The 27,786-nt window shown below is 33.3% G+C and overlaps 3 protein-coding genes and 1 pseudogene across 3 annotated transcripts in view; 2 read left to right on the top strand and 2 right to left on the bottom strand.

Annotated features, from left to right (window-relative positions):
* Positions 1-4,777, top strand: part of LOC123009457 — a 68,486-nt gene extending 63,709 nt beyond the window's left edge. The window contains exons 12-16 of the mRNA XM_044405782.1: positions 64-1,106; positions 1,158-1,286; positions 1,335-1,419; positions 3,665-3,904; positions 3,970-4,777. Coding sequence (XP_044261717.1) covers positions 64-1,106; positions 1,158-1,286; positions 1,335-1,419; positions 3,665-3,904; positions 3,970-4,109 — 1,637 coding nt within the window. The 3' untranslated portion in view covers positions 4,110-4,777. The remainder of the gene's footprint in view (positions 1-63; positions 1,107-1,157; positions 1,287-1,334; positions 1,420-3,664; positions 3,905-3,969) is intronic.
* An 850-nt stretch (positions 4,778-5,627) lies between these two features.
* Positions 5,628-22,437, bottom strand: LOC123010247 (remodeling and spacing factor 1-like). The gene is made up of 8 exons (XM_044406969.1): positions 22,083-22,437; positions 19,115-19,299; positions 18,865-19,061; positions 15,316-18,818; positions 15,063-15,256; positions 14,708-15,014; positions 9,108-11,189; positions 5,628-6,606 (listed from the first exon to the last, which is right to left on the bottom strand). Exons 1-8 carry the CDS (start codon positions 22,225-22,227, stop codon positions 6,062-6,064), a joined length of 7,158 nt encoding a protein of 2,385 aa, XP_044262904.1. The 5' UTR covers positions 22,228-22,437; the 3' UTR covers positions 5,628-6,061.
* Positions 22,307-25,720, top strand: LOC123010169 (annotated as a pseudogene).
* Positions 24,303-27,760, bottom strand: LOC123010248 (remodeling and spacing factor 1-like). The gene is given in 4 exon segments (XM_044406970.1): positions 24,303-26,075; positions 26,122-26,319; positions 26,372-26,532; positions 27,387-27,760. Coding segments are annotated over 3 exon segments (468 nt in total). The 5' UTR covers positions 27,496-27,760; the 3' UTR covers positions 24,303-26,075.
* Positions 27,761-27,786: the final 26 nt, after the last annotated feature.

Raw genomic sequence — 27,786 nt, forward strand, 5'->3', positions numbered from 1 at the left:
CTCTTTCTAACACGTACATTTCACGATAAACTGTCTCTATCTAACATTGTTCAATTTTTTTAGGGTTAAAAATAGGCGGTTCGCATGTCGTAAGTGAGGATGAGAGAGTTGTAACTTCTGATGATGAGGCCATGTCCGATTCGGAATCCTCCATTGCGAGTCTTAACGAACGTAAAAAATCCCTCGAGTTGGCTATGGACGAAGAAATGGTGATCCTCGCCGAAGCCGTCTTCGATCATGTCGCTTTTGAATCAGAAGAATTGGCTTTTCGCGCCGGTGACTTGATTGAGGTTTTGGAGACGGCGAATAGGGAGTGGTGGTGGGGCACCTGCGGGGGTAAGTCGGGGTGGTTCCCGGCGCAGTTTGTGCGTTTGAGGGTGAGTCAGGAGGACACCGTTGAGGATTGCCTCGCTGCCATGGCCTCAGGACACGGAATTGCGACTCAGTTGCGACGCAGGACGAGCATCTCCCTCCTGAGCAACGACCAAGTGCGAACCAGCGTCGTGAAGGAGTTGCTCAGGACGGAGAGGGATTTCGTCAAGGTGTTGGAGGACGTCGCCGAAGGTTACATTGCTGAGTGTCGCAAACGCAAAGATATGTTCACTGATGAGCAAATCGGTACCATCTTCATCAACCTGGAGGACATCCTAGTGTTCCAAGCCAACTTTGTTAAAGACTTGGAGGGGCAAATTGACTTTGAGGCTCCGTATAAAAGCTGTGTTGGGGGGTGTTTCCTCAAGAACAGGGCCGGGTTTAAAATGTATTCTGAGTACTGTAATAGCCACCCTACGGCCACAGCCGCCTTACAAGAACTCTACCAGTACCAACATTACAGTAAATTTTTCGAAGCTTGTCGTTTGATGCGGGGGTTGATTGAAATACCCCTCGATGGGTACCTCCTCACCCCCGTGCAACGCATCTGCAAGTACCCCCTCCAACTCGCCGAACTCCTCAAGTACACCAGGCCTGATCATAAGGATTACGAGGATATCAAAGAGGCGTTGGATGCAATGCGCGGTGTTGCCGTGTTGATCAACGAACGGAAGAGGAGGATGGAGAGTTTGGAGAAGTTGGTGGCGTGGCAACAACGCGTGGAGGGATGGGAGGTATCAAATTTTTCATTTTGAGGAGTTTCAAATTTAAAATGTTGTGTCTAGGGTGAGGATTTGATTGATTCAAGTACACAGTTGATCCATCAAGGGGATGCGGTTAAGGTTACGACAGGGATGTGGACCAATAATATTACGTTGTTTCTCTTTGATCATCAAATCGTCTACTGTAAAAAAGTGAGTGGGGGAATGGGGTGAGGGGAGGTTTTGATTTGGTGGTTTTAGGATATTTTGAAGAGGAATACATATGTGTACAAGGGGAGGATTTGTCTTGATACGAGTGAAGTCATCGATGTGCCTGATGGAAAAGGTATGTAAAAAATAAATTAATTAAATTTTTTTTCACTTTCTTCAGTTTTAATTATTTCATTTTTTTATTTCCTTCCTCAAGCTAAAACTACATTTATCTTCATTTTTAAAATCAGACACTTTCTTCATTTCTACTTTTTTTCGCTTGACGTAATCTATTTTAACCACTTATTTATTTTTATTTATAAAAAAAGTCAAAAAGTCTTCATTCTCTTATTCCATATTTTCATTTTAAACTTTGTTCAGCTTTGGTTGCTTTTACTTCTTGCAGAAATACACTTTCTTCCTAATATGCAGTTTAGCTCACGTAAGAATTCTTCTTTCTTTCTTGCTTCACTGCGAAAATTGAAACGTTTCTCAATTTTTTTACATCTTCCTTTCTTCATTTTTAACATTTTAGGAACAATTTCTTCATATTAAAACTGTTTTTCCACTGAATCTTCACCATTTTTGTATCTTTTAATTTTATTTTGTTGTCTTTCTCTTGTCTCTATAATTATTCAATTATTTCAGTTCTATTTCTTCATTTGAAGCATTTTAATCTTTATTGTTGGACAGTTTTAGTAAAAATTTGGCTCCCAAATTTGTCATTGTTTCAAAAGTTTCTAGATTTCAAATATCGCTTTCTTCATTATTACATTTTTCTTCTTTTTTGACAATTTTGTCATATTTTCCCCATTAGATTACTCCTTTTTCACATCTTCTTTCAAGAAGTAATTTCTTCATGTTTTCACTTTCTCAATATTCTGATTTCATTTTTCTTTAATGTTTACACACTTTCTTGTTTTATTCTAATTTCGTCTTTAAATATAAAAATATTGCCTTGGGAAATTCTTTTCTTTTTCAATTGAATTTATTTCCAACATGTTCATCATTTCAATCACCGTTCTTCTCCTCTTATTTTTTCATAAATTTTATTATCCTCATCCTTTTCTTCTATTTCCTTTTTCTATTTACGTAAACTATATCTTCAATTTTTGCTTCTTCGACTCCGCATTTTTTTTCCTTCACGCATCTTCAACTTTTTACTCGACGTTTTAGTTCTTTTTTTTTATTTCAAGCGTTTCAATTCTCCTTTTTGACAATGTGACAAGGACAAGTATTTTATTGTTTATGTATTTATTTTTTCTTCAATTTTGAACTTTTACAAGGTCAAAATTTTCTTCAATTTTTTGCTATTTTCTGTGATTTAGCGACGTTTTAAGATTTGTAAAACGATTTTTCAGCTGTTTCTTCTATTTTTTGTTCCTCGATTCTAGAATTTCTTTTGTCTTGTCGTCTTATTGTGATCTTCGATGATTATGTTTCTTTCTCAGGCATCTTCAACATTTTAGTTCTATTTTATTGCATTTTAAGCGTTTTAATGCTCTTTTTTGTCAATGTTACGAAGACATGTATTCTATTTGTTTATCTAATAATCTTCTTCTTCTTGGATCTTCTTGGTATGGAAACAATGAACAAAAACACAATTAGCCCGTCACACCAAACTTTTATTTAAAACACAACGCGTTGTTTTATTCTCGCCTGAGGATAACCACTTTGTGGTTGAAACGCTTTCTGTTTTAAATAAAAGTTTGGTGTGACGGGCTAATCGTGTTTTTGTTCATTATCTAATAATCTAATAATTTTTTCAATTTTCAGCTTTAAAAGATCAAAAATTTCTTCATTTTTTCATGTTCTCTGCGATTTAGCGACGTTTTGGACTTTGTACATTTTATCTCCAATTTTCGCTTCCTCGATTCTAGAATTTCTATTTTTCTTCTTCTTCATCTTCACGCATCTTCAACTTTTTAGTTCTGTTTTATTGCACATTTTCTTCATTTCAAGCGTTTCAATCCTCTTTTTTGACAATGGGGCCAAGACATATATTTAGTTGTTTATTTATTTATTTCTTTAATTTTGACCTTTTACGAGATCAAAAATTTCTTCAATTTTTTATATTGTTTGCGATTTAGCGACGTTTTGAGCTTTGTAAAACTATTTTTCAGCTATTTGTTCCATTTTTTACGTAGCTACCTATCTTCATTTTCCCCTCCTCGATTCTAGATTTTTTATTTTCCGTCTTTTCAATGGTTGTTTCTTCTTCTTCTTTCGTATCTTCAACTTTTTAGTTTTGTTTTATTGTTTCAGTCCTCTTTGATGTGATTGTTTATTTCTTTAATTTTAAGCTTTAACAAGGTCAAAATTTTCGTGAATTTTTTGATATTCTCTGGTTTTGAGTCTTGTAAGACCATTTTCTTGTACAGACAACCATTTGGGGGTGAGCGTCCGCCACGCCATCAAACTCCACAGTTGCATCCGTGACAAATGGTTGCTCTTCTGCTGCCGTTCCTCAACCGACAAACAGCGATGGTTGCAAGCCTTCGCCGAAGAGCGCAAACTCGTCGCCCAGGACAAAGACGACGGTTTGGAATTCCCCCCATCTGCAAAGCAACTCGCCAAACTCGCCGCCAGATGTCAGCGTCGACCGCCGCGAAAACCTCGAGGTAAGCCCCCATTTTCACCCAAAACAACCACCAACACTAAAAAAATAAATAAACACAAATCGTAGCTGGAAAAAGCTACAAACATCCTCCACCAACATACATGGGATCCTCCCTCCAACTCAACTCGAATTCATTGGGGAGGAAAGTGGGCACTTGGTTTACTTTCGGAGGACATAAAAAATCCCGCCATCGTGACGTTTCCTGAGATAAAACAACGTTGCTGTAACCCCGAAAGGTGGAATTCCCGTTCTAGTGCCAAAAAGTGTGTTTTTTCTCCTCCAATCGGGATTTGGGGTTACAGTAACGCATTTTAGAGAATAAACCCCTAGTGATAAAGGCTACTGCCGATTGTGCTGTGCTAAAACGACGTGAACTCAAGGCCTAAATGTACATATTTGAAAGGTCTCGTTTTTCCTATTTTTTTTAAATCCGACTGTCGCACAAAATGCATTGCGATATCTCCTCGCACAGGGTATTAGAGCAGAAGAATCGACGATCGTAGAAAAAATACTCTATGGACCAATTTTTGTTTGCATGATGCCCTTTGGTCACTACTCGTTGTTGAAACTTTTCACTTTAATACCTTCGACCATGATGATGATGAAAAAAAACGATTTTTTGATAAATACTTACCTATCTGTAGATAATTTTAGACTGTGACATATAATAAAGTAGTTGAATGTATAGTGTTGATCAATTCTTTTGTTTTCCACATATTTTTATAACGCTTCACACTAAAATTAAAAGAAAAAATAAACGCAGTTGAGTTGATGTAAATGCACGAGTGTGCAATTGTTAAAATTTGTTAGTTAGAGACTCACGTTATTGTTAAATATGTTTGAATTTGATGTAACAATAAAATATTTTATATCAGAAGGTGTAGTCGTATTGCCAACCTTGATCCTGCAATTCCTAAATGTCATAGAAAAATTTGAAATGCTGATTAAGGTAAGTACATGTTTTTTTTTTCTATTTTTTTATTACCGTGAAAGTTTTTTTGTTTGATTTTTTGTACCCGCAGGCAATTTTTTGCAGAATTTTTAGTGACCACCAACGGTTTTTTGTTCTATTTTTTGTTACATAGGAAATTTTTAACCAAAACCAAAAACGGTTTTTTGTCCTATTTTTCCTACCCACAAGCAATTTTTTGCTGAATTTTTGGTGACCACCAGCGGTTTTTTGTTCTATTTTTTGTACTACAAAATTTTTTAAATATCCTTGAAAATCCAACCTAGATTTCTCATAGATAATCAAAAACGGTTTTTTGTCCTATTTTTTGTGACCACCAGCGGATTTTTGTTCTATTTTTTGTTATTACAAAATTTTTATAATAATTTTGAAAATCCAACCTAAATTTCTCATAAATAGGTAATTTTTAACAAAGACCACAAACGGTTTTTTGTCCTATTTTTTGTACCCACACGCAATTTTTTGCTGAATTTTTTGTGACCACCAGCAGTTTTTTGTCCGATTTTTTATACTCACCAGTGGTTTTTTTTTGTTACTACGAAATTTTAAAAATGTTTTTGAAAATCCAACCCATATTTCTCACACAGGATTTTTTTAACAAAGACCGAGAAAGGTTTTTTGTTCGATTTTTATAATCGCAGGCAACTGTTTGTGACCACAACCGATTTGTTCAATTTTTTGTTGCAATAAGAATTTGAAGACCAAAAACAGTCACTTCGTAGACAATTTTTTGAAGAGGGAACAATAAAACATGTTTTTAGAACCATAATAGTGTACTGTCAGTTCTTGATACAAACAATAAACAACTCTGTAAAAGCTACCCATGAAATTACCAAAAAAAAGAGTACTTAAAAACAATTCGTTTTTGTTTATAAATTAAATTCGAGTGTGACATAAACCTACCAGATTTGCACAAAATAAGCTTTTTATGTAAAAATGCAATAAATTTGTTACTTTTTACAATATGTAATAAGGAATATACACATCACATTAAAACACCCATTCTTTATAATAATAATAATAATAGTAATACTAGAGTTATTATTTAAATTTGTCTAGTCATATAATTATGTACAAATATATACACAACTATGTTAATTATATAAAAATTAGAACTAATTTCTGTACATTATAAATATAATTTAATTCCTTACTGATATAAAACCCCCACTGTGTGGTTGGTCCATATTACGACTCCAAATCATCCTCCCTTTGACTCGAAAAATACGACACTAACCCCCCAAACTCCCCCCCTGACTCCTCGTCAAACGCTTTACTATTACTATTCTCTCCGGGATTCACCCCTTCGAACGTCGTTTCCGGCGGATACGGCGAATTCTGGAACACCCCCATGGGGGCTGCATCCTCCTGGCCCCCAAACTGGCTATAATGGTACGTCGGTGGTACCCCTGGATGGTACGGCGATAGATTAGGCCTAGTCGGTTGCAGATGTGGTGCTACCATTTGCATGTGGCGAGGGAACCGCCCCACTGGGGCTCGAGAGTACGGCGGGGGTGGCGTTTCGGTCTTTCCACCGGGACTACCAGCCGCTGGGGATACAACACGGCCGGGGGAGTGATCCGCCATTGTGATGGTACCGCCCCCTGATGGTGACGGATCGAGGGGGCGGTGCGGGTGGTACATTTGGGGCGGTAGAGGGGCGCGAAGTGGTGGCGGGTTGCGAGGGGGGTAGTGGTTGAAACGGTACGGGGATGATAGTGGTGGCCGCACCCCTGGAGAATTCCAAAAAAATTGTATTTTAATTTGTCCATAAATTACTTAATAAAAATTAGAAAATTTTTTTTTTGTTTTATTTTAGGATTTCAGAAAAAAAATTATTAAGTTTTCTGCAAAAAAAATTGATTTGTTGTTGAAATCTTGCTGAAAAAAGTAAAATTTCAGTGGAAAATTGTTTTTAGCCCAAAAACGTGTTTAGACATTCGAAAAAGGCAAAAATTGTTTCTGAAATAAAACGAACTTTTTATTCAAAACCGAAAAGTGTCATTTTTTATCAAAATTTGTGATTTTTCAGCTTATTTTAGCAAAAGTTACGTAAATAAGTAAAATTTTCAGCGAAAAAATAAGTTTTCAGCTCAAAAACGCAGTTAAACCCTCAAAAAAAGCGTGAATAGTGTTTTTTTGAGAAAAAAAACATTTTCAACTTAATTTTGAGAAAAAAATTAATCTTTACTTCTAAAAGATATCGTTCGACAAGACAAAAAATGTGACAACCGAAATAAGTGGTTTTTCAGCCTGTTTTAACGAAATCTCGCAAAAAACTGAAGTTTTTCAATTATCAGCGATAAAAAAACTATTATTTTTTGTTCGAAAATTTGCTTAAACGGTAGAAAAATGAAGAAATAACTTGATTTACGACATTATTAAGTAATTTTTCGAGTCATTGTAGCAAAATCTCTGAAAAAAGTAAATGTTTAAGCAAAAAACTAATTTTAACAAACCAAAAATGAAAAAAAAAGTCGTTTTGCACCTACAAAATCACGAAAAAAGAGAAAAATTTTTAGAACTTTTGATGAAAAAACATGTTTAAACTATCAAAGATTACATAAATAATTTAGCACAATTTTGAGGAAGTAAGAAAAATTTTCACTGAAAATATGAATCACGTCATTACCGATTCAAATATGTGATTTTTCAGCTGAAAAATTCACAAAATTCGTAAAATTTTCAGCTAACGAAAAAATTATCAAAATGGATAACTTTTCCCAAAAAAAAAACGAACAGAACAAAAAATGTAGTGATCTTTCAGGCTTTTTCAACGAAAAAAGTGAAATGTTTACAATTTTTAGCTCAAAAAACATGCTTAAACGCTCAAAAACATAATTTTTGCTAGATTTTGTGGAAATAAGTAAATTTTTCAGCGAAAAAAAGAAGTTTTATCTCAAAAACGTACTTAAACGAATAAACCATGAAAATGTGATTTTCAGCTTAATTTTGAGAAATAATTAAGTACTTATTTAAAAAAGCGAATTTTTAGTACAAAAATAACCTTTGAGAAAACACATAACGTAAAAGTAAAGTAATTTTTACATAAACAAGTAATTTTAGTTTGTTCTAGCGAAATTTTAAATGAAAAAATGCAAAAATAAAGCGGTTTTGATCGAAACAAGTGATTTTTCAGTGTTTTATAAAATCATGAAAAAATGAGTGAAATATTTGATCAAAAACATGTTTAAACCGCATGACTTACGTGGTATTTTTTTGTTTGTTTTAGCAAAATTTTGCAAAAATAAATAAATTTGTAGCTCAAAAAAGTGATTTACTGAACTAAAACATTAAAAATAACCTCAATATCGATCAAAATACGTAATTTTTCAGCTGAAATATCCCCAAAATTTACAAATTTTTAGCGAAAAAAAATAAGTTTTTAGTTCAAAAACGTACTTGAACCAATTTAATAAAATATTTTCTTGCTCAGGTCAAGTAAAATTTTGCGAAATTAATAAGTTTTTATTTAAGAAAGGCATTGCTCAAAAATACGCTCCAACAAACCAAAAAATGTAAAAATAATGTCATTTTTGACCTAAAGAGCGATTCTTCAGCTTTATTTATCAAAATCTCATGAAAAAAGTAAATGTTTCACTGAAAATATAGTTTTTAGATCAAAAATGTGCTTAAACACTGAAAAGTCAATTCTAATTATCGAATTTTTCAGAAACACTGCGATAATGAGTAAATTTTCAGCGAAAAAATGTGGATTTTTTGTTCAAAAATGTGTTCGACCCAAGTATGTGATTTGTTAATTTGTTTTAGTGAAACTTTGCAAAAAAATGTAATTTTTCAACAAAAAAAGTTTACAGAACAAAAAGACGTAACAACTGTCATTTTAAAAGCGAAATTTTGCGAAATAAGTGTGTTTTTAATTGAAATAAATGTAAATAAGTGATTCTTCAACCTTTTTCAACAAAAAAAATTAAATTTTTAGAATTTCAACAAAAAAAACGAGTTTTTTGAAAACTGCATTATTAAACAACACGATTTTAGAAAATTTGTCGAAATAAAAAAAAGTTCTTGTCTCTTGTCAAAGTATGAATAACGTAAATTTTAACGTAATTAAATGATTTTTCAATTAGCTTAAAAAAACCTCACGGAATAAACAAGTTTTTAGATATTTTATTATAGAGTCCGAAAATGACTCACTTTTAAGACTTACAAAGGCCGTAAAATAGCTACTTATAAAACTTTTTGACCACTTTTTATAATAATAAAGACGTACCTTGCCCAAAATGGGGGTCATCTTCGGGCATGGCCGCAAACTGCTTCGGCCTTATAGCCCCAATGGGATATCCCGGTTGGCCAGGCTTACTCTGCAACATCCTCGTAATCACAGATGGCGTTGGTTGACTCTGAGAGAACGGTTGAGGTGGCGCTGCAATCTCTATATTACTCTCCTTCCCCAAATTCGCAACAGTTTCTTCCAAACTCTTCTTATTCTTCACTTGTCTTCGTTTCTTCGCATCTTCTTCGCCCCCTAACTCGGCAAACAGTGGCAACGAAACACCAGGCGGTTCCGATAATTCATCATTATTCTCCGAGTTGACAATAACATTACCGACCAAGGGCTCTTGCATGAATTGCATCTTCGAATCTTCAACTTTCTTCGCTTCCCGTTCTTTTCTTCGTTTCTCTTTCTCCAACTGTTGAGCGACCAATTGAAGCTGTTTATTGGCGTATTCTTCTTCTTCCATCATCTTCTCCATTTGGTTCTCATCCATCATTTCCACATTCCGATTAATCTGGTCAATGGGATTCAAATCACTTTCACCATCTTCCTGAAGAATATTCTTCGGTTCGGGAAGAATTTGTGTAAATCTAGCATCGGTATACGACTGAATTTGTACTTTTTCCGTGTTTGGTTTCTTCACTTCCGCTTCTTCTTCACTCGCTTTATCATCTTCATCAATTTCATCTTCATTCGCAACGTATTCTTCTTCACTTTCAATCCTCGGTGGTGGTCTCTTCACTCGATCTTCATCACTATCGGACCCTAAAGCATCAACATAGTTGATTTTCTTCCCACGAGTCCTCCTCCCGGGACCTTCTTCACCATCTAATCCGAACTTAATCTTCGGTTTCTTCTTTTTGTACACTTCAACGTCGGAATCTTCACTTTTCTTCTTCTTCTTAGATTTTTTCTTCGTTGTGGTTTTCTTTTGACGACTTGCTGGTTTTTTGCGTCGTCGTCCCCACGATCTATCGCTTTCTTCTTCCGATTCAGATTCGTCCCAAATCGAACGTTTCTTCTTTCTTCGCGGTGCTTCTTCTTCACTTTCACTATCACCGTCATCGATAAAATCAGCATCGTAACGTGACGTCCTCGCACGTGTTGATCTTCTTATTACTTCACCACGTCGACGATTTCTTCCACTATCCAAATCTTCACTATCTTCACTACCTAAATCTTCATCGAAATCATCATCGGACTCAGAACTTGTCCCTTTGAAATCTTCATCGGAATCTTCATCTTCACTACTGATATCCAATGAATTTAATTTGCGGTGTTTCTTCCGTCCGATGATTTTCTTCCGTGAAGATTGAATCGTTTCATCTTCGGAAAATACCGGTTTTGCTTCTTTATCTTTGTCGTTGACGGGGACAACTGGTGGTGGTGGTTCTTTTTCAATTTCTTCTTTCTTCATTTCTTCTTCTTTTTCAGCATTGACTATCGTTGCGATGTCTTTGCCACGTCCTTGATTCCCTGCACCTTTAACAGCTTCCATTTCATCTTGAATTGCAGAATTTATCAATTCATCATAATCATTAAATCTATAACTGTGTGCTTGTCTTCTTTGTCTTAATTGATAAATCGGTTCATCTTCACTTCCAGTTCGCGATTCTGAAGCAGAACCCGATTCGGATTCTTCACTCGATGAATCATCATCTTCTTCATCACCAACTTCCGCATCATCATCATTTTCAACTTCGTCATCATCTTCATCATCATCGTCATCTTCAATACTCAAGCGACGTTTCTTTATATTTTCGGTATCTTTAGTTGGTAATACACTATTCAAACTTATGCCAACATAAGCCAATCTTTGCTTTCTTCGATCTTCAATTTCTTTCTTATTCAATTTCTTATCGTATTCTTTGAGTTTTTCTTGTAGTTTTTCGATAAGTGAAGCATGCTGACATGGCGGACAGAACCAATCACCTTCCGGTATGACTAAAAGGGGCGGTCTTAAACAAGAACAGTGCCACCCATTGTCACAATTGTCGCATAATAAAATCCATTCGGGATGATCAGATTTACCACATTTTTGACACGGACAATCGTCAACTTCTTCAACATCAGATTCTGAAAGAAAATGAAGCAAGTGAAGACTAAATAAAAAAAATGAAGAGTAAACGAAAAAAATAAAGATTAAACAAAAAAGAAAGTGAGAATGAACCAAAAAACTAAAAAAGTAAAAATTAAGTAATGAAATTGAAGAAAGTGGAGATTAAACGAGGAAATTGCAGACAGTGGAGACTAAACGAGGAAATTGAAAAGAGTGAAGATTAAACAAAGAATTTGGAGAAAGCAAAGATTAAACAAAGAAAGTGAAGAAAGTGAAGATTAAACGATCAAATTGAAACAAATGAAGATTAAACAAAGAATTTGAAGAAATTAAAAACTAAACGAGGAAATTAAAGAAAGTGAAGAAAAAAGGTTGAAAATAAATATTAAACGAAAAAATTGAAAAGTGAAGAAAATTGAACGAAGAAATTGTCAAAAGTGGAGATTAAACAAAGAATTTGGAGAAAGAGAAGATTAAACAAAGAAATTAAAGAAAGTGAAGATTAAACAAAGAATTTGGAGAAAGAAAAGACTAAACAAAAATATTGAAGAAAGTGAAGATTAAACAAAGAATTTGAAGAAATTAAAAACTAAACGAGGAAATTAAAGAAAGTGAAGAATAAACGTTGAAAATAAATACTAAACGAAAAAATTGAAAAGTGAAGACAATTGAACGAAGAAATTGTCAAAAGTGGAGATTAAACAAAGAATTTGGAGAAAGAGAAGAATTAACAAAGAAATTAAAGAAAGTGAAGAGTAAACAAAGAGTTTGGAGAAAGAAAAGACTAAACAAAAATATTGAAGAAAGTGAAGATTAAACAAAGAATTTGAAGAAATTAAAAACTAAACGAGGAAATTAAAGAAAGTGAAGAATAAACGTTGAAAATAAATATTAAACAAAAAAATTGAAAAGTGAAGAAAATTGAACGAAGAAATTGTCAAAAGTGGAGATTAAACAAAGAATTTGGAGAAAGCGAAGATTAAACAAAGAAATTAAAGAAAGTGAAGATTAAACCAAGAATTTGGAAAGACTAAACAAAAATATTGAAGAAAGTGAAAATTAAACAAAGAATTTGGAGAAAGAGAATATTAAACAAAGAAATTGAAGAAAGTGAAGATTTAACGATCAAATTGAAACAAATGAAGATTAAACAAGGAATTTGAAGAATGTGACGACTGAGCAAGGAAATTAAAGAAAGTGAAGAATAAACGAAGAAAATAAATGAAACGAAATAATTGAAAAGTGAAGAAAGTGATGATTGCACAAAGAAATTGAAGAAAGTGAAGATTAAACGAAGAAATTGACAAAAGTGACGATTAAACAAAGAAATTGACGAAAATGAAAATTAAACAAAGAAATTTAAAAAATGAAGATTAACCGAAAAAATTGTGTCAGGGTGCTTCATTTTGGATGTCCGAATAGGGAATCTCCGAAACTAAGAGGTTTAGTCAAAAACGAGTAATACATTCTGGGGTTCATTTTTTCAGAAAATAATATTGCTTAAAACCGCATCCCGCTATCGTCTTTTGTTTTCGACTTATAGACAAAAATTGACATTTTAGCGAAATCTAAAAAAATTCATATCTTCGTTATTATAGAAGACACAGATTTGAAATAAAGACATTATACAGGCACTTTTTTACGTAGAATTTAATATTGTTGTTAGCAATTTTTTTTCAGTTGTTTGTTTAGCCGTAATAAAATAAACTTGTATTTTTTTAAATGGGAATCATAGATGGCTATGTCATGTTTAAAAAGCTTGTTTTTTTCTTATCTAAAAAATATATATTTGTAACAAATAATTATAATACATTTTTAGCAAAAAATTATCTTTGATTTTTGTTCGCAGTTGGCCATGAAAAAATGTTTCATCTTCAAGTAAAAGGATTTAAAATATATTTTATTGAAGAATTAAAGCAGCTTTTTTTACAACACTCTATGTATCACTAGAAGTTGCAATGGTAATGTTAGCTTGTTTAAAAACAAAGAAATGTAATTAGTCGCCAATAAGTTGATTTACAATTTATTTTGCATCTTTTTCATTACTTAGTACTCAGAAAACTCTTTCATTAGTGACACTGGTTGAATATAACATAGTTTATATGACACAAAAATGACGATATGGCTATTCAAATACCCAAATTCCGTCTATGTGAAACGTTATCCTGCCTCCATTAGATCATCAACAAAAAAATGTTTTTTCTTATTGTGTTGACTGTTGACACATTTGTTTTTTTTATTTTTAGATTTTTTAAAAATATGTAATAATTTTGTACTGAGGCGTTCGGATATTTGTTCAATGCTTCTACCGTATCGTATTTTTTAAATCTTTATAATTTTATCAATTTTTTCGTCTGTTTTACAATTCACAAAACTCTTATTGATTATTATTTACACATTTGGAGTGAAATAGTTTTTCCATGGCCAACTATTATCACACAAAATATGTATTTCACTTTTTAAGTATAGTTATAAAAAAATATTTTGTTACAAATATATATTTTTAGATCAGAAAAAAATAAGCTTTTCAAAATTGCCATAGCCGCCTATGATTTCCATTTAAAAAAATACAAGTTTATCTTGTTACGGCTAAACTAATATCTGAAAAAAATTGTTAACTACATTATTAAATTCCTCGTAAAAAAGTGCCTGTATAATGTCTTTATTTCAAATCCGTATCTTCTATAATAACAAAGATATAAATTTTTTTATATTTCGCCAAAATGTCAACTTTTGTCTGTAAGTCGAAAACAAAAGACGATAGCGGGATACGGTTTTAACCAGTATTATTTTCTCAAAAAATGAGCCCCAGAATGTATCACTCATTTTTGGCTAAACCTCTTAGTTTCGGAGATTCCCTATTCGGACATCCAAAATGCAGCACCCTGTACAGTAGAAATTAAACAAAAAAATTGAAGAAAAAGATTGAAACAAATAAAGATTAAACAAAGAGTTTGATAAAAGTGAAGGCTAACGAGGAAATCAAAGAAAGTGAAGAATAAACGAAAAAAAAACAAAGATTTGAAAAATTTGAAAAAGTGAAGAAAAATGAAGAAAGTAAAGATTAAACGAAAATATTGATGAAAGTGAAGATTAAACAAAAAAATGACAAAAATGAAGATTAAACAAAGAAATTAAAAAGTGAAGATTAAACGAGAAAATTGTATACAGTAGAAATTAAACAAAAAAAACTGAAGAAAGTGATTGAAACAAATGAAGATTTAACAAAGGATTTGATAGAACTGAAGGCTAACGAGGAAATGAAAGAAAGTGAAAAATAAACGAAAAAAAAATAAAAATTAAACGAAGAAATTGAAAAAGCGAGGTAACTGAAGTAAGTGAAGATTAAACGAAGAAATTGACAAAAGTGACGATTAAACGAAGAAACTGACGAAAGTGAAGATTAAACACAAAAATTGACAAAAATTAAAATTAAAAAAAAATTAAAAAGTGAAAATTAAACGAGGAAATTGAAGAAAGTGAAAATTAAATGAAGAATTTGAAGATTAGACGAAGACGTTGAAGAAAACCTTACCTTTACGCGCCGTTCTTGCTCTCTTCAACGGTTGTGCTTCACCATCACCTTCCAAATCGCTTTCGGGCGAAAACTCATGATCTGAAACATATTGCAATTCTTCTTCTTCCTCTTCAGCAATTTCTTCCTCTTCTTCTTCTTCCGACGAACTTGAATCGCTACTCGACCGCCACGGATTGAACTCATCAAATAATTTACGATGCTTCTTTTTCTTCTTCTTCTTCTTTTTCTTTGAATCAGCACTGTCTTCCTCTTGATCATCATCGTCGACTTCATTCTTCAATTTCTTCTTTTCGACTTTATAGTCCTTACAAATGATTTTAATAAAGTCGAGCTCGATATTTCGTACACTTACCTTATCTTCATGCTTTTTCGATTTCTTCTTTTTGTGAGTTTCTTGTACCATTTCTTCTTCTAATTTTCTTCGTTCGGCTTCTTCTTTGATCTTCAATTGGGCGATACGTCGCGATTGTCGTACACCAACCGTCCGATTTTCTTCGATTTCCAAGGCCCGCTCAGGATCAATACCCAAATTTGACAAAAGCCTCTCTAAAGAAGAAAGAAAAAAAACAAAATCGAATTATAAATGCTGTACACTTAAAACTCACTATTTTTATTCTTCGTTTTGTCTTTCTTCGACTGTTCGGTGGCTTCTTTTTCACCTTCGCCGCTTTCTTCATTTTTCTTCGCGGGTTTTTTCTTTTTCTCTTCGTTTTTATTGTCATCGTCACTGCTCACTAATTCAGCTTTCTTCTGTTCTTCTATACTTTTGCGTAACTTAACGTCAACGGTGCGTTTTGCTTTCATTTTCATTCGTTTTCCTGACGTTTCTTCAATTTCTTCCGCATTTTGGGGACTCTCCCGGCTTCGTTTTCTCAAACCGCTGCGAGTCACAGGAGGCGTTGGAGTTGGCGATTCGGTAAAATCTAATGAAAAATTCATTAACGACATCGGTTTTTCTTTAGTTTCTTCTTCTTTATTTTCTTTAGGTTCTTCTTCTGCTAAGGGATCTGCATCTTGAATTTCAACAATGTCACTACTACTACTACTCTCTACTATAACAGTTTCGGGCGCAGAAGGTGAAGAAGAAGCAGAAACTTCCTTCACATCTTCATTTTCTTCTGGAATTTCTTCCGACATCTTCATTTTTTTACCGTTTTCGTCCTTTTCGGTCTTTTGTGAAGCACGTGGACGTCCACGACGTGTTGGTGCCTGTAATTCTTCAACAGTTTCTGTCTGCTTTTCGCCGTTTTTTGAAGATCGCGTCGTTCGTCGAGTAACTCGGGGTTTCTTCTCATCTTCTGGCAATGCTTCAGAAGAATTGTTCTTGCGACCGCGTTTGTTGTTCGCCGTTCCTTTTTGTTCCTTTTCTTCAATTTCTTCCTTATTTTGTTCTTGAACTGATTCAAACTTGGATGTTTCTTCAACAACGGCATTTTCTTCTTTTAATTCCGGTTTTGAAGATTCTTCAATCACCGCAGCATTATCTTCTTTTAATTCTGGTTTTGAAAGATCTTCAACAATCGAGGCATTTTCTTCCTTTAATTCCTGTTTTGAAGGTTCTTCAATCACCGCAGCATTATCTTCTTTTAATTCTGGTTTTGAAAGATCTTCAACAGTCGAGGCATTTTCTTCCTTTAATTCCGGTTTTGAAGGTTCTTCAATCACCGTAGCATTATCTTCTTTTAATTCTGGTTTAAGTGATTTTTCAACAATTGGAGTTTCTTCTTTCAACTTCAGTTTTGGGATCTTTTCAACAAAAAGAGCTTTTTCTTCTTTCAATTCTGGTTGTAGAGTATCTTCAGTAGTAGGAGCTGTTGCTTCTTTCAAATTCTCAACAATAGGAAGTTTTTCTTCTTGTAAATCCACTTTTGGTGTTTCAATCAACAATACCTTCTCTTCATTTTTCGCATTTTCTGAACTAACCCCAATTTTATCTTCAGTTTCTTCACTATTCAAGGTTTTTGAAACATCTTCAAGTTTCGACTCAGAATTTTCTTCCATTTTCACTTCTTCATTTACTTTATTATGAGTTTCAATTTCAGGTTTTATCTCGGTTATTTCTTCTTCATTCTTCACATTTTTGTCATCAAATTTTTCAACCGCTTTAGTAACGTTTTCTACACCAACAGCATCGTCAGTTTTTGCCTCAATCAAGTTTTCTCTTTTATCCACATTTAAAGATTTTGCTTCATTTTCTTCACTTATTTCTTTCGGAAGATCAGTCAGTTTGTTCGTAATTTGAATTGTGCTTTCTTCATCTACTTTCAAAGGTTTTGATTCTTCATTTTGCAGCTTTACAGCACTTTTTTCACTTTTCTGCTCTGAAAAACTTTCGGTTATAGCACTTTCTTCATTTTCAGTTTTAGTGATTAGGAAAATTTCTTCGTTTTTGGACTCTCTTAAACTTTCATTTTCATTCACTTTGGGTTCTTCAATCAGTTTAACACTATCTACACTTTTGATTTCTTCAGCAGTTTTGACAGTATCTTCATTTTTAGGTTCGTGAACTTTTAGTTCTTCAACCTCTTTGACAATATCTTCACTTTTGGATTCAGTCAAATTTTTGTCATTACTATCTATCGACTCAACTAACTTGATATCTTCATTTTTAGATTCACTCAAACTTTCTTCATTGGTGATTTCCGGTTCTTCAATCACCTTGAAGTCTTTATTGTTAGATTCAGTTAAATTTTCTTCAACTGAACTTTCTTCAGTGACCATTACCGATTGTTGATCTTCATTTGTTGTCTTGCTTTCTTCAGTTTGCACTGCTTCAATATCTTCACTTTTAGAGTCGACAGTTTCTTCGTTTTGTTTAACTTCATTTGTAGTCCTATTTTCTTCAATTTGCACTGCTTCAATATCTTCTTTTTTAAGGTCGACAGTTTCTTCGTTTTCTTTATCTTCATTTGTTGTCCTATTTTCTTCAATTTGCACTGTTTCAACATCATCTTTTTTAGGCTCGACGATAATTTCTTCCTTTTTCGCCTCTTCTGCAATAGTTTCAACGTTGTTGACGTCACAAATAGAGTCACTTTTCGTGTGAAGAACACTTTCTTCTTTACCTTCAACCGTATTATTGTCAACAACAGTAGTTTCTTCTTTTGTTTCAACTTTGGTTTCTTCATTTTTTTCACTTTTGCGATTGTCATTTTCTTCACCGTCACCGCACACATACGCGTATTTTTTAACGCACGTTTCTTCAACTACAGGCACTGGTTCAACAGTATCTTGGTGATGTTTTGGTGTTTCTTCATTTTCTTCTATCCTATAACCAATATCGCCTTTCGCATTCGTTGGCAACACGTCCAAATCTTCGTTCTTCTTCTCCTGAGGCACTTTTTGTCCAAATCCAACTGTCGCCGCCGGCTTAAATTGAAGACACCCCGGACCGAAGAAAAACATTGGTTTCTTCGGTATTTCTTCAATCGGTGGTGCTTCTTTCGCAATAATCGTCTCAACATCCCAACGCGATTTCTTCGTCGGACTCCTAACCGTATTAAAAAATTTATTGTCAGTCTTCGTGTCGATTATCGTACCTAATTTGTATTGAGGATTTTTTACAGAAGAAACGTCTGAAGAATTCACACAATTCTTCGAATCGTTAATACTGACAAAATCACTATCACTTTTAGCGTCTTTTGATTCACTAGTCGACGGTTTTTCTTCATTTCCAGTCTCACAATCGCGACCCGAACCTTCACCGGTGAAGATCATCACTTCTTCTTCAATTTCTTCACCGACGATCGGACTCACTTCTTTGTTTTCTTCACCAGCACCTTCGCCCTTGACCAACATGAGCGGCTCTTCGATCGCTTCGCTCAATTTCGGTCTCTTTGTTTCTTCATTTTCTTCATCGCTCTCACGTCGACGTTTCGATGATGTTTCTTCTTCTTCCTCCAGCTGTGATATGTTTTCTTCGTTGGAATTATCCGAATCGCCAGACAGTTTCTTCGATTCGGAAGAAGAAGAATCGACTTGACCAGTATCTATGATTGGTTTCTCGGCTAAACTATTACTATCTTCTTCATTTATCGCTGATTCGGAACTGATCTTCGAATCGCCGTCACTCAATTCGTTCATTAGTGCCACAAGACCGTCCCTATCCCTAAACCAACCAATCAGAATCGACTATTTGTCACAATTCAACTTACTTAGCAACCAAAGTCCACGTTTCTTCGTCGGGATCTTCTTTATACACACGAATTTGACAGTTGATGTCGTCCTGGTACCAGTAGGCGTGGCCTTGTTTGTCTTTACCCAATGGCTGCGAGCGGAGTTCTTCAGCCGACATTTTGTTTATTTCGGCCTTGAAACGCGTGTTGTAATCGAACTGCATTTCGAGGAGTTCCTGGGAAGAAAAATGAAGAATGATTGAGGAAAGTTTTGCATTTTTAAAATTACTTTGAGTACGCGGATTTTTGAAGATAGACGAGCCTTTTTGTAGCCGAAACGTTCGATTTCCCACGCATCTTGTGAACAAAACGTGTGGCAAAATTTTATTATGGCTCTCTCCCAACGCTCGTTGGAGACGCTTTTCCGGGATTTCCGGAGGAGCTTGATGTGTAGGTCGATCAGGTCTTGAGGTACTGAAAAAATTAAAAAAAACACAAAATTTGTATTAAATTAAACAAATAAAGCAAAAAAGAAGAATCAAAAATTGACAAGACAACAAAAAATTGAATCAAGTGTAAAATAATTAGATGCAAGAAAAAAAATCATGAAGAAGAAATAAAATTACACAACAAATCGCAAATTATGAGAGCAGTTAAAATTATTGTAGAAAAAAATGTAAAATTAAAAAATTAAGATGAAAGTAAAATTTTATAGAAGAAAAAAGAAGAACACAAATCGATAATTTAAAGCAACGAAAATGAGTGAAAAAAAAAGCAAAAGTAAAAAATTGTCAAGGCAACTAAACAAGTTTTTTTTTGTATTGCCATATTTTTGTCCGCCATTTATATTCATAGTTGTGTATATTTCAATTTTTCTTCTTCTCTCCACATTCTTATTTTTCATTTATGTATTTATTATTTTTTAGTTTCATCTATCAAAAGTTTTTTAGTTTTCACATTTTTTTTCAATTTTCAATATACGCGCTATTAGTGTGACGTCAGTGAGGTACATGACTGTACCTTTGAAGCTACACTAATAAACATACTTTGTTACCAATGCTTTTCGTATGGACGTAAAAAAAGTTTATTTCTGGAATCCTGGACGTATAGGGAGATTATGTTTCCAAGGAAATAGTTGCTATGAAAATTGTGTGTCGTTTCGTAATAGTTTTAACAATTGTAGTCAACATTTCTGTAAGTTAATCTGTTCTAACCTCACTTTTTGTGTAATGTGTACTTTAAAGTATGTTTACAGAGTTGCCAGTATGTTGCAAATGACAGAGTGGCTAGGTCGTACCAAATCAAAATAAAAAGTATCAACATTCACATAATGTGTATTTGGCTGAGAATATAAATTATTATTTGTTTACAAGTAAATATAAACATCTAGTAAACAAAACTAGTATCAATTTGGTACTATAGTATCACAACTGGCAACACTGTATGTATAGCTTCGGTACAGTCGCGTCTGTGACGTCACGTCTAATAGCGCGTATTTTCACTATTATTATATTCCAATTTCTTTTGCAATTTTTTTGTATATATTTTTACACTCATTTTTATCCTTTAGAATGTATTTTTCAGTTTTTATTTCGTGACATTTGTCAGTTCGTTTTTATAAAAAAAAATATGAAAGCAGTAAATAGAAAATTTATTAAACAAATGCACTGCAAGCTAAAAAAATGAAGAAAAAGATATAAAATAAAAAAATCCAACGATAAAAATAAAGATAAAAGCAAAACTTTGAAGAGAAAAAGTTTACTTAAAACAATAAAAAACAGTAAAAAAAAAGAAAGAAAACAAAAATAAAAAATTGCCAAAACTAGAAATGTTGAGAAATAAACACGAAATAAAAAACGAAAAAAATGAGTGAAAACCAGAAAAAAAATTATTATACCTAATTGCAAAAAACGTCTTAGTCTTACTAAAAGAAAAACCAAAAAAAAGGTAGGAGGAAAAAAACAACGAACAATCGAAGAATAAACTAAAAACACTGAAAACAAAAAATGTATCAAGTCTGAAAAACTTAACATAGAGAGAAGGTTAAAACATTATAACAAAAAAGTTTAACTTTGATTTAATAAAAATATTAAAAAAAATTAAAAAGAAAACAACAGACAAAAGAAACCAAAAAAACACAAAAAATGGCTACACGTGAAGAACTTGACATAAGAAAAGGAAAAAACCTACTAAAGAGAAGGTTTAAAAATTGTAACAATAAAACTTTCATAAAAGTTTTAATAAATAAAAGTATAAAAGAAAAAAAAAACATGTGAAAAAAAGATAATTATAAGAAAAATATAAAATAAAAAATTGGCAAGAAACAAAAAAAACAAAAAAGCACCAAAAAAATTTAATACAAAATTAATTAAAACATTAAACATATTGAATAAAATCTTCCCACTGTTCCTGAAAATTTGCATGCAATTTTTGTATAAAAGAAACTATTTTGAGCCATACAAAGTCACCTGTGCTTTTGAAATTAAGTTGGCAACATTGTAAATAAATTTTGACGAGTATCACATCATCCATGTACAATATCAAATACTGCCAAGTTAATTAAAGTCACAGGTCGCAATAATATAAAACAGAAAACTGTAAAATAGTTATTCATAGAAGACTGACGACGTAATTCTATAAAAACTCATGCATGCTACAACTCCGGAAATATCTTTATTTTCATATAATTCCCACAAAAAAGACCGCTTTGTTGACAAACAATTACATTGACATAAAAGAAAACAAATGAAAAAAGAAGCGTAATCAATACCAACTTAAGACTGTTATTAACATATAAACGAACTAAAAATAGTCACCGGTCATTTATTATGTTTACATTGGTATAATTTTCCATACCAAACAAATTTTATTGACTTTCTTGTCCATAATCCCATGTTATAAAAACCAAAACAAAAAATCGAAGCGTGCTGTGTCCATTTGACACATGACAGTTCCAATCCCGGCCCACTTTGTTTCTCTCGCAAATTGTAAATAAAACCGGTCAAAATGCGAGTTGGAGCCCCCCACGGGTCATTTGTTTACAAACATCCTCCCCACAGCCCCCAGAGAGCGCAAAATCCAAAATCAAAACAAAAAATCGAAGCGTGCGTGCCTATTTGACACATGACAGTTCCAAACCCGGCCCACTTTGTTTCTCACAATTGTTAATAAAACCGGTCAAATGCGAGTTGGGGGCCCCCACCGATGCTTTGTTTACAAACAGCCGCCCCTGAGCCCCCAGAGGGCGCATTCTTTACCTTCCTGGGTGTTTTCGAGCATCTCCTGCAGCAGCAAGAAGTCGATGTTTTGCAAGCCGCATGTCGTTCCGAATTTCTCCATAAAAGCGCAAATAACGGCGAAATTCGGATCACTTTCACAAGTAGCTTCATTATCTGACGCCATTTGCAGCCGCTACGTTTGACAGGAGGCGTTGAATGGAACGCTGAATTCGGCACAAAACAACACAAAAGCAAGAAATTGCATGTTTTTGGAGGCGTCGGACGAGTTGAAACACTCACGAGATAACACAGAGGCCGATTTTGGGGCTCAACGACCACATTTGGAAGGTTTTTCGCACCGACGATACACAACAATCAAGCAGGCGCTGTGCGTCGATACACTGACTTTTGGGGGATTTTCAAGCCGCAAGTTGGCAGCACACAAAGCGGGCGATTTGAATTCAAACGATTTTAGTAACATTTAGAACGAATATTTTGTGATTTTAGACCAAAACAATTAATCTTTTACAACAATTATTTTATTATTTCAATTATCTTCTTTGTTAGTTCTTCAGTTTCTGACTTCTCTTTTAGGTTTTATTTTAAGTTTTTTCGTTTTCTTTATTCGATTAATTCATTTTCCCGCTTTTTTAAACTGTATAATTTTCTGTTTTGTCATTCATACGTATTCTTCATTATCTTCTGTTATATTTTTTATTTAAAAAGTTTTTTTCTTTCTTTAAAATCTTTTGTCTTTTTTCCCTTTTGTTTCTTCCTTCTTTTTTCTTTCTCATTTTTTCTATTTTGTCTACCACTTTGTTATTTTGTATTTCTTCAGTCAATTTTTTTTTCTATTTTCACTATCATTTTTAATTATTTTTATTAGTTTTTTTTTCTTTTACTTTTTCGTCATTATTTTATGTTTTTCTTCGCGTCAAAGTTACAAGACATTGCCAATTTTTTCAGCTTGAGAATTATGTAAAACCAAAATTTTGAAAAAAAACGAAATATTAAAAAGTCTTAAATTAAAATAAAAATAATGAGTAGAAAAAATTAAAAATTAAAACCACCGAAATAACAAAACAAAAGAAAAGAGAACAAAAGAGAAAAAAAATAGCGGTCAGAAAAAATAAAAAATAGTGTAAGTAAATAAAGTACAGCAAATAGAAAAAATAAATGACTAAGAAAAGAAAAGATACAAAAACAGAAAACCGAATACAAAGAACCAAAAAAAATAAGAGAAAATGAAAATAGATAAGAACACAAAAAAAAAATAAAAAAACAACAAAGAAATAACAAAACAAATACACAACATAAAAAAATAATACGAAAGGCACAAAATAGAGAATAGTAAGAATAGGAAACAGAAAAAAAAAGAATAGAAGAAAAACAGAAATACTCGTATTAACCAGAGTGGAAAAAAATAAAACAGAGAATATAAAATCGAGCACAAAAAACAGTAATAGAGTAGTAATAAACAAAGGGAAAGAAGAAATAGAGAGTAGTGAATAAAGATCAGAAAAAATAGAAGACAGAGAATAAAAAATAATATAAATACAGAACAGAAAACAGAAACAACAAATGACAGAAAGAAGAAAGGATAAAAACAGAAAATTGAGAAAAAAACATAGATGGTTCAAATAAATGCTGAAATTGAAATGTTGAAAATTGATGTTTTACGAAAAAATGTCTAGTACTTGTATTTTTTATTTCAATCCTCTCTATTTTCTATTCTTTATTCTTTGCTTTTTCTGTTCGCTACTTTCACTGTTTTTTATTCTCGATTCCACTTACTCTTTTTTCTGTTATTTATTTTCTTTGTGTTATATCCTTAATTTTTTTGTTCTATTTTTACTTTCTATTGTTTGCCCTCTTCATTCTGTTCTGCTCAGTTTTTTTTTTCACAATTCTGTGTTTTTTTTTTCGTTAAAAAATTTACTGAGTTATTGGCAATAGAGCGCTCCGGGTGTCAAAAATCGACCAAAATGTTTACTTTTTTTTCTCAATGATATAATATTTTGACCTAAACCTATGTATAATGTTCCGGGAAATCGACTGGAGTCAAGAAAACTGCAAAATTCGTAATGGTTTTGAAGTTATAGTCGGATTTATACTTTTGAAATTTTAATAGCCTTTTTTATTCACTACAGGAAATCCCATTAACAGACAGAAAATTTGTCAAAAACTATAATTACAACTTAAAACAACACTACAGTGGACTAGGCACTAAACAACGATATTAATTAAAAGTAGCAGAAATAAATAGTTAAAATTTTATTAGAAAAATCACAGTTCAAATCACAGTCGTTACATACATATTTTATTAAATAAACCGACATTAAATTTATAGCAATGATGGTTCCATTTGATGTTGAATAGAATGTAATAACTCAACGAGAATTTAATCGAGGAACCGAAAAACACAATCTATCCAACAACGAGGCACAATCATTGCGGCCATGTACAAAAATTTAATATTTAGACAGACCCGTCTAGTTTGTAAAGATGGGAGATTGAATCTTTTATTGGCGTTTTTACAATATGTGATTATCAGAGTCGAGTCAGATTTCGACCATTTCGTTAGTGTTACTCTTTTAATTCGTACCTACTAGTTTTGTCGATTTTATTATTTTAACTTTCTTGTGTTAATTCGTTACATGGATCGAAGCAGAATATTTCGATTTGGTAAAACACGTCCAAGGTTTCACAAAAGCTCCCGAAAACGTAATCAAATACCACTGCAAAAAACTACGTTTGCCTCGATTCTACAAACCAAGAGATCGTCTTATTAATCGTCTCATTCGAGATGTTTTAAACAATCCGGTTTTAGACAGTGAAAATGAAAAAAAAATCCAAAGTCGCAGGATCGGTAAGTTGGGTTTTGTACCGAATTAGAATTTGATTGGTTTTAATGAACCGGAAAATGTCTACATCCAATTGGTTCATCACTTATGTATCCCGATGCTTGTCCTCATTATATCCGAAATTTGTGTCAAAACAAAGATGAAGTTGTAGACCAATTAATCGCAGTCATTTTAAGCAGTGAGTAGTAGAAGTAGTGAGAAACAATGAGCATCCAAAGCGATCTGACCCAGAATTTATCCCGGAAAACCAGCTTCAAATCCTCCAGGAAGTGCTTCCGGACGCCGAACCTGATTATCTTCACATGATGTGTGACAAATTTGAGGGAAAACCAAAAAGTGTGCAAACTTTTATTAACGAAGCCATGGAAACACACAATTATCCCAAATTAAAGAATCACCAACATACACAACAATTATCTGCACAACAACAGCAATACACGAGTGACTTTAATGTTAAAAATTTTGTGAGTTATCCCAAATCCCGAGGAGTTTTTCAGTGATAAATCACGAACACTGAAAGGGATACTCAATATGCTTAAGTTTTCCTGAGAAACACTTTCAATAAAATGCCGATTCGGACGGTCCAAGAGATTTTTCACTCAAATTCGACTGAAAACAACTGCAATCTGGCGAAAACATTCAATCAATTGGAAAAAATGCAAAATTCTGACACTGAAATAATGAAAAATGTTCGTAAACCCACCCGAATGTCTACCAACATATACCAATATACCACTCCTTCAAGAGGTGAATTTTTTACCAAATTTTACCAAAAAATATTCTTGTTTTTTATATCGCATATTTGAGTCATAAACGCGAAATCACCGATTATCTCAACGAAATGAAAGAACGCGAAAATTTGGTACGCGAAAAAGCGAAAAATCTCGGTTTAATGCAAACTTGTCATTGTTGCTACGACGAGGAAGTTCTTCTTTTTCAACACTGACTAGCGTTGCGATGTCTTTGCCACGTCCCTGATTTCCTGCACCTTAACAGCTTCCATTTCATCTTGAATTGCAGAATTTATTTCTTCGCCAGTTTCTTCGATCCAGAAGAAGAATCGATTTGACCAGTATTGATATCTTCTTCATTTATCGCTGATTCGGAACTGATCTTCGAATCGCCGTCACTCAATTCGTTCATCAGTGTCACAAGACCGTCCCCATCCCTAAACCAACCAATCAGAATCGACTATTTGTCACAATTCAACTTACTTAGAGAACCAAAGTCCACGTTTCTTCATCAGGATCTTCTTTATACACACGAATTTGACAATTGATGTCGTCCTGGTACCAGTAGGCGTGGCCTTGTTTGTCTCTACCCAATGACTGCGAGCGAAGTTCTTCAGCCGACATTTTGTTTATTTCGGCCTTGAAACGCGTGTTGTGATCGAATTGCATTTCGAGGAGTTCCTGTGAAGAAAAATGAAGAATGATTGAAGAAAGTTTTGAATTTTTCAATTACCTTGAGTACGCGGATTTTTGAAGATAGACGAGCCTTTTTGTAGCCGAAACGTTAGATTTCCCACGCATCTTGTGAACAAAACGTGTGGCAAAATTTTATTACGGTTCGCTCACAACGCTCGTTGATGAGCTTGATGTTGAAGTCGATCAGGTCTTGAGGTACTGAAAAAATAAAAAAAAACACTTAAAAAACACAAAATTTGTATTAAATTAAACAAATAAAGCAAAAAAAAGAATCAAAAATTGACAAGCCAACGAAAAAATTGAATTAATTGTAGAATAATTAAGTGCCGCTAATTTCACCGCTAATTTCGGAGAGACTTTCCAGGCTCGAGGAGGCAATACTTGGTATTAATGGTTGCCTCCAAATGTAAGAAAAGCTTATCCAAGCTAAAGAACTGATCCGCACGAAATTCGCTTTTTTGTTTCTTTTCACAATCATTAAATTGTAGTTTAATTGTTGAAGTTTAAATCGTAATTTTAGTTTAACTAAACGTTAATTAATTAATTTTTGATTCATTCATTTTCTTAAGCATCATTTCAATAAAAAATTACTTTTCTAATGGGATGCGATAATTTTGCCGGTGAGTGTAGTTACTTTTACATGTGTATAAACTTTCAAGATCATATCATCAAACTACAGACTTTTTACAGCAAAAAACAAAAAAAAACTTCTGAAGTCAAGGTCATTACAGCGAATTATTTCGAAAACGGAGCATTTGCACAAACTTTCAAGATCATATTATCAATCAAGAAGATTCTTAAAGCAAAATGCAAAAAAAAATCAAAATTCCAAAAGTAGATAAAGTAAAAATTTACCCAGACTTTTTACAGCAAAAAACAAAAAAAAACTTCTGAAGTCAAGGTCATTACAGGTAATTATTTTGAAAACGGAGCATTTGCACAAACTTTCAAGATCATATCATCAATCTAGAAGCTTCTTAAAGCCAAATGCAAAAAGAAAAAAAAAAATTCCAGAAGTAGCTAAAGTAAAAATGTGGGGGCGCATTCCTTACCTTCCTGCGTGTTTTCGAGCATCTCCTGTAGGATCAAGAAGTCGATGTTTTGCAAGCCACTTGTCGTTCCGAATTTCTGCATAAAAGCGAAAATAACGGCGAAATTCATTTTCAAAAAGAAACTTCGTTATCTCACGCCATTTGCAGTAGCTACGTTTGACACGAGGCGTTGAAGGGAACGCTGAATACGGCACAAAAGCAAGACATTACATGTTTTTAGAGGCGTCGGACGCGTTGAGACATTCACGAGATAACACAGAGGCCCATTTTGGGGCTAAACGAGCACATTTGGAAGGTTTTTCGGACCGACCCACCGACGATACACACACACACAGAGAGAGAGAGACAGACGACACAAGAATGAAGCAGGCGCTGGCGCTATGCTTCACCTGTGCTTCGT

Source organism: Tribolium madens, unplaced genomic scaffold, assembly GCF_015345945.1.
Source record: "Tribolium madens isolate multiple individuals breed KSU strain unplaced genomic scaffold, Tmad_KSU_1.1 Scaffold_7;HRSCAF=85;Tcas5.2_LG10, whole genome shotgun sequence".
In the NCBI taxonomy this organism is placed as follows: Eukaryota; Metazoa; Arthropoda; class Insecta; order Coleoptera; family Tenebrionidae; genus Tribolium; species Tribolium madens.

Bases quoted from the DNA above. Each gene is read 5' to 3' on its own strand.
- LOC123010247 (XM_044406969.1), bottom strand. From the start codon at position 22,227: ATGGCGTCAGATAATGAAGCTACTTGTGAAAGTGATCCGAATTTCGCC. The intron at 18,819-18,864 runs GTAAGTTGAATT...TGGTTGGTTTAG, and splicing joins ACGTGGACTTTGGTTGCTAA to GGATAGGGACGGTCTTGTGG. The intron at 15,015-15,062 runs GTAAGTGTACGA...ATCATTTGTAAG, and splicing joins CGAAAAAGCATGAAGATAAG to GACTATAAAGTCGAAAAGAA.